Here is a 6,844-nt window from a genome sequence, read left to right as displayed (position 1 = left end):
TTTGTGTGCTAAGCCAGCGGCAGGAAGCATTTCACACCTGCTGCCTGCACCAGCTCTGCCCTGCCCCAGCAGCACTGGGGAATCTCCATCAACCCAGGTGACAATGTCCAACGGCACCATTTTTAGCCAACTAGCTTCAGGGTGAGACAAATTCCCGAACCACAGATCCATAAGTGACACCAGTGATGGGCTGTCCTCTCTGCCATCCCCAATCCAGCAGCTGTGGATGATCCATAGCAGCAGACCCTCGGTCAGTCCCGATGGTGCCCCTTGTGCTCAACGCAGCATCCCCTGGTCCAGGCAACGCTCGCCATGCCGTGGGGCAGGGCTCACCCCTCCGCCAGACCTGTAGTCACCAGTGCCACCATGGTGACAGTCCCCAACAGCACCCACGCAGCACCACAGCTCCCACTGCCCTCGCTCCTCTGCCTTAATTAGCAAAGGCTCGACGACAAACCCAAGGAACGAGTGGAGAATGAGCTAAACCACAGGAAGAGGGTGGGATGGCAAACAAAAACATTGGTGCTTTGTTATTTTTAGACCTCAAAACCCCTTCTCCCCCTTTTTGGGTCAATTGTGCTTGGAAGCCCGGACCCCCCCCGAGCAAGCGCACTCCTCTCGGCTGTCTCCTTCCTGACCCTGGGACGGAGCACGCCGTGCCTTCCCGAAACACTTTGCAAGTGGAATTTTGGCTTTATAAATCATCACCTCTCGGCTCCTGGCTGCAGAGGAGTGGGACTGCTTTGCTCTGACAAGAATGTGGAATTACTGTCCCAGATACGGACCAAGGGAGAAAACTCCAGTATTTAATCTGGCAACCTGTTCCTGCATAGCTGAGCGCAGCCTAACAAACTGCAAACCCTGTGGTGTGCTAGCCAAAAAAATATTGAACTGCATGGGAGGGAAAATGATTTCACTGGAAGTCTGCTTTAAAAAAAAATGGAAGGTACTTTAAGTACCTTTTTAGCAGTGCGGAGGGTTCAGCTCTTTTTAAACACAGGCCAAGATATAAGTTGGTCCTTAAGGAATCTGAGCTCCTTGGCTACCAGCTGTCCCGCTGAGTGTGTCCCACACTGGCCCTGAGCCCCGCACCCTCACATCAAACACCACAAAAGCACCCGGTTGAGAGCATCTATCGCGTCAGCACAGACACAGAATCGAGAAGAGTCAAAACCTGACAGCAGGCACTTCCGACCCTGAGGAGAGGCTGGTCCTGGCAAGGCCACGGCTGGGATCCCGCACCCAGTCTGGTGACGGGGCAGATGAGGGATGGGAGAAACTGGAGAGGGTCAGGGGGGCTGAGGGGGTGGCAATGCCCTGGGCACTGCCTGCAAGGAGCCCTGGAGACTCTGGTCTGGTCTCGTTTGGAGAGTCCTGTCTGGTCTAGTTCAGTTTCACCAGAGATCATTAACGTGTCTTCCCGAAAGAGCGAGGCTCTGGATGAACCCCGGGTACCAAGAACCTGATCTCAGGCAAGTCCCACCGAAGGCAGCAGCCTCGAAGGAGAGCAGGACTCATCTCAGAGCAGGACTCATCTTACCTCCTCGAGCTTTTCCACCCGACCCACCAGCTTGGTTGTGACCGAGTGCAGCTTCAGAAGGTCCAAGCCGTAGAAGGCACTTTCCAGCATCTCAACGATGGAGGACAGCTGCAAGGCAAGGGGAGCGCACCGTCAGTCAGAGGCATGTGCTGTAAAGTACCCCACATGCTTTCTACAGCCAAAAAGTCAAGGGCAATGCACACAACTGAATGCAAGAAGTTTATTCAAACACAAGTTTTTCCTTTGCCAGCCCTGCTGCATTGCTGCCCGGTCAGAGCACAGTGCAGAGCAATGCCCGCCACCTCTGCAGAGCTTCGGGAGCATGTGCTTGGCGCTGGGGGTCCATAAGCAGGGTGAGGAGAAGCACTGCCCTCCTTGCCAGCTCTGGGCAAGCTCTCTCACAAGCCCAGAGGCATAACTACCCCTCCAGTGATGTGACTGGTGACAAAAGAGGCAACAAGCAAATGGCAGCTCAAATAAAAGTGAGTTTGGGATGAGACTCTGAGTTTGTGCCATCCCATGGGTTTTTTTCCTGGAACAAGAAGAAACTTGTTTAAAAAGTTTTAAAACGTCCACAAATGCAAGAGCAAAGCAGCCGAAATTCATTTCCAGCCTGGAAACAGTTTGCTTCCCTGGAGAATACCTTTATCAGAGGGATGCTGCCATCTCCTCCAGCCCCCATCTCAGGGACATGACAGACGCGACTCCCCATTCCCACAGCAGGAAGGGCTGCGTCCCCACGTCCTGCCCAACACCAGCCCCTGCTTACCAGTCCTGGGGAGCAGACCCTGGACAAGCCATGGGCATCATGGGCACGGGCAACAGCCTTGCTCTGTATTTCCTGTGGTCCCTGGTGCTTCTCTGCAGAGGACAGGGCTGAGCAAGCGCCAGCGTTGCATGGACCCAGCCTGCTCCTGGGCACGCTGGAGGAGCGAGTCAGTGGCACCTCCATGCAGCTGGGCAAATGCCGAGCCATGCCCTGGTGCCAGCACAGGCTGGAGGGGAGGGATCCCGGCTGTTCCCTGCCTCCGCTCCCACACCTGCCTGCTCCCTCCAGTCCCGTGTGTCCCCACAGGGACAGTGTGGCACCGCAGACCTTATAGCCTGGACGGCTGAGAAGTATTTTTAGTGCATGGGAATTACTACAAGGCAGTGACACACTCACCCAGCAGCTACAAACTGGTCGACAGAGCTCCATAAACATGGGAGCAGCGCAGGCAAGGCTGCTGGCAGCACTCGCAGTTTCCACCCCAGCCTCTGCAGCCTCCCTACGGGGCTGACAGCAAAGGAAAGATTCTGGGGCCAGATAAAATGGCAGCATTAAGAGACAAGGGCTGTTTTATGGCTGTGCATCCATTTTCCACCGAGAACTGGCCGGAGACAACCAATACAATGCTCACAACCTGCCAGACAGCCACTGGAGACCTGCGCCTTCCTTCCAGGCTGGACAATTTCCATCAACGCACAAAGGCTGCAGACTGAAGAACCACCTTCCAAATCTTCCCCAGCACAGCCTCCTTGCACAGACTCTGCACCCGAGACCCCCAAAACACACCCCACGCCCACAAGCAGAGGAGTAGCAAGCTGCGATGTCACAGAAATAGATCTTCTTAGAGCCAGCTAGCCCTCCCAATCCCAAGCTGATGCTCCCCAAGCTGATGCTCCCCAATAGACCACGCTGATGCACGCACCAACTCGCTCTGTCTCCTTCCCTTCACCTACTGCAAGTTTTGGCTCTCACTGTCGGGGGGTCCATGCACTCCCACGGGACCTTATTAAAGGCAGAAACAGGACCGAAACCCCCAGCGCTATGCTCCTGCTGCCTGAGCTCATCTGCTTGCTGCCTTCCCCGCTGGTCCCTCAGGGACACATCCTCCAGCCTGCCCGTCCTCATGGAGGGCTCTCATTTCGGGGACCTGCCCACAGCCCTCCCACCCGTGGAATATCCAGGGCCTTGGAGTCAGAGCATAAAAAAGCCAGGTAAAGCACAACAGACACAGAGCACAACTGTGTCTATGTGCTTCTCACTGCTGGACTGGCCAAGAACGATGCTCATCAGCCCTGTAAGGAGAGTAAAACCCCGGGGGCTGTGTACTGGTTTGGGCTGGGATAATTTCCTTCATAGCAGCTGGTATGGGGCTGTGTTTGGGATTTGTGCTGGAAACAGTGTTGATAACGCAGAGATGTCAGGCCTTTTCTGCTCCTCACCCCACCCCATCAGCAAGTAGCTGGGGGTGCACAAGAAGCTGGGAGGGACACATCTGGGACAGCTGACCCCCGCTGACCAAAGGGATATCCCACACCATATGGCATCATGCTCAGCATATGAATCTGGGCGAAGTAAAAGGAAGGGGGTAGACATTTGGGGTGATGGTGTCTGTCTTCCCAAGTAACCGTTACATGTGACGGAGCCCTGCTGTTCTAGAGATGGCTGAACAGCTGCCTGCCCATAGGAAGTGGTGAACGGACTCCTTGTTTTGCTTTGCTTGTGCGGCTTTTGTTTTACCTGTTAAACTGTTTTGATCTCAACCCATGAGTTTTCTTCCTTTTACTCTTCTGATTCTCTCCCCCCATCCCAACGGAGGACAGTGAGCGAGCGGCTGTGTGGGGCTCATTGCTGGGCAGGGTTAAACCACAACAGGGTGTTAGGAGCAGCGAGGGGGCCTGACCCGTCCCTCCCGGTCCCCTGCTGAGAGCGTGGGAGCTGCTCCTCCATGAGTCACATCGGAACCCGAGCTGTGTCCTCTCCTGCCTCCTGGCTTCTCCTAGCGGTGGCTGTTCCCAGCAAGCCCGATCCCAGGAGGGTCGTGGCTTAGTGAAAAAGTAAGCTTGTTTTCACAACTCCTAGGGTTTGACTTTTGCAGCAAAGAAAAACCCCGCGTGTGTATATTTGGATAAATCTTGTGAAATCGTTTGGCTGCGGATCCTTGGAAAGGAGTGGGGGAGCCTGGGCCAGTTCCTAGAGGACAGGCTTTCACACCACAGCTGGCTGGGAGCAGCTCCCCGGTGGGAAGAGGCAGCAGGAGCCAAGGGCGCAGCCAGCCACGCCGCTCTGCTCCTCCCGGAGCCTGACCGGCTCCAAGGGGACAGAGGAGCCAGCTCTGCCTGCCTCGGGGTGAGGGACTTCAGGGGTGGCTCTGTCATCCCAGAGAGTGTCCCCTCCTCTAACCGCAGAGAGCTCACGGTTCCTCAGCTAAGGCCAAGTGGGACATCCTAGCTTCTCCTGCGGGCGAGGGACCACCAAACAGCTCCAGACTGGGACTCCTCCTTCCCCGAAATGATGGATTATCTGCCTGTGCCTGTTTATCTTCCCTAGCTGCAGGGGAGCTTGGACAAGAAGCTGCTAACTGTCTGCAGTCAGACAAGATGAAACACATCCTCCAGCTCCAAATTAATTAGAACAAACCCACCCGTGGTGGCCCCAGCGGCAGGCTGCCCTGCAGCACCCTCCGCACCACCCACCTTCCACCTGAGGGACTGGCAGCACTGCCCTGGGGCGCATCCCATCACCACCCACACCAGTGCCACCAACACTCAGCCCTCTGCTCTGGGGACTCCCCAGGGCTGGACCAAAGCCAGCGGCCCTCTGGGGAGGATTTCTGCTACGCTACCCAGGGTTTTCCAGTAACAAACTGGAAACCCTAGCGGGGTCTGCTGCCAGCTGCTAGACCAGCAGAAGTAGGCATCCAGTAAAAGCCATGAGTACTTAGAACAGTCACATTTGGAAAAGAGGTACGTATTACTAAAGAGATAAAAATACTAAACAGTATAGAAGTGTCAACGTTTAAAACAACAAAAGCCCTCCTGCCATCAGCCAGCTGCGTAACACGCCCTCACACTGACGTATCCGCGGCTTTTGGCCCATGGAAGCCAAAACAGCTTTTAGTGTGTTTAGAGAGGAAGCCCCTCTCTGCAACAGGAACAAGAGCTGGCAGCTGCTGAGCTGTCCCCCCCAGGGACACTTAGCACTGGACAAAGGGCAGAGAGCATCCCCGTCCCTCTGGACTTCCAGCGCAGGCAGCCGTGGCAGACGCCAGGCAGCGCGGGATGAACCGGGTGAATCATCCACTGCAGCTGCTCAAAGCAATCCCTTAAGCTGAGCTTGGTTTTTGTATAAAATGTGCAGATATAAAAGCAACTACAGAATTCTTTTAGAAAAAAGCTTAGGAAAAAGTTTAATAGAAAAAGCCCAGAAAGAAAAGGCTTCAGAAGATCTTCTCCCAAAAGAGCCCCGAATTCAAGCTGCTCTCCTACCTTCAGGTCGCTGCTCTCCGCCTCCCGCAGCTTCTTCAGCCTGAAGTCCCCCTCGCAGGGATTGAGCGCTGAGGGGGGGGCCACGCACGCACACTTGCAGCTGGGTCCTGACGTGATGGTTTCCACCGTGTAAAAGTCCTCTGCTCTGAAAGCGCCTTCGTTAATCCTCTGGCAGGCACCGCGGCCCAGGGGTCTGACCAGGCATTTGCAGCGACAGTCGGAGCCTTCGGACACAGCCTTCACCTTGTCGTAGTCACCTAACAGCTGAGCACAGGCCCCCGGCACTTAGCCAACGTCTCGCTCTACACTCACCCAACAAGGGACAAGAACACCTGGGACTTCGAGGTCCAAACAACGACACTTTGGACACCCTGAACCTCAAGGAAACTGGGGGGCTCTTCCAAAATCTGCTGAGCAAAAAGTTCTCTAGGGAGCACAGAGCTTTCTGATCCCTACCTACACGGGGAATAAAAACTGACTTCTTCCAATAGGGTACTTTTTATTACACTTTGCATAAAATGGACCTAGCTGCTTTGAATTTTAAATGCTGGAATTTTAAATACAAACCCCGTCCTGCAGTCTTTCAGTGCTCCATGTCCAGTACACCAAATAAGTCACCTGCTGCTCTGAGCAAGATTTCTTTGCGCAGGCAAACAGGGTAAGGGTGGGCTGGAAGGGCGACTGAAAGCCACCCCATGAGCAGCGTAACCTGGTGGTGAAGCAGTATTTCTGATTAGCCCCATACAATGCCAGGAATTTCCTTTACGGAGATTTGCAGACAGTGCTTCTGAAAGCCCAAGCACAAAAATAACTTTGACGGTATGTTTCCAATAGTCTCCACGTTAGCCATTTCCGAGGGCAGATAATAGCACACAGTCTGATCGGCCAAATCTAACAGAAACCTCCGCCGCATCCCGCTGGCGGGAAAGAGTCTGGATCCTGAATCCCTCCCTGCGGCACACAAAGAGGCTCCACCAATTCCCCACCCAAGGAGCTCCCCATTTTCTGAGTCCCCCCAGGGAAATACTGGATGGAGGCTGCAAACTGCTC

General features: G+C 54.7%; 1 protein-coding gene across 1 annotated transcript; it reads right to left on the bottom strand.

Annotated features, from left to right (window-relative positions):
* Window positions 1–1,540: 1,540 nt before the first annotated feature.
* On the bottom strand, window positions 1,541–6,058 carry LOC104464416 (olfactomedin-like protein 2B; the record flags this gene model as incomplete). The annotated part of the gene is made up of 2 exons (XM_010077112.1): window positions 1,541–1,648; window positions 5,795–6,058. Coding segments are annotated over 2 exons (372 nt in total), but the record flags the coding sequence as incomplete, so codon positions are not given.
* Between the last annotated feature and the right edge of the window lie 786 nt (window positions 6,059–6,844).

Source organism: Pterocles gutturalis, unplaced genomic scaffold (assembly GCF_000699245.1).
Source record: "Pterocles gutturalis isolate BGI_N339 unplaced genomic scaffold, ASM69924v1 scaffold22163, whole genome shotgun sequence".
In the NCBI taxonomy this organism is placed as follows: Eukaryota; Metazoa; Chordata; class Aves; order Pterocliformes; family Pteroclidae; genus Pterocles; species Pterocles gutturalis.
Note: the sequence above shows the minus strand (reverse complement) of the source record. Positions and strands in the feature narration are given on the sequence as shown.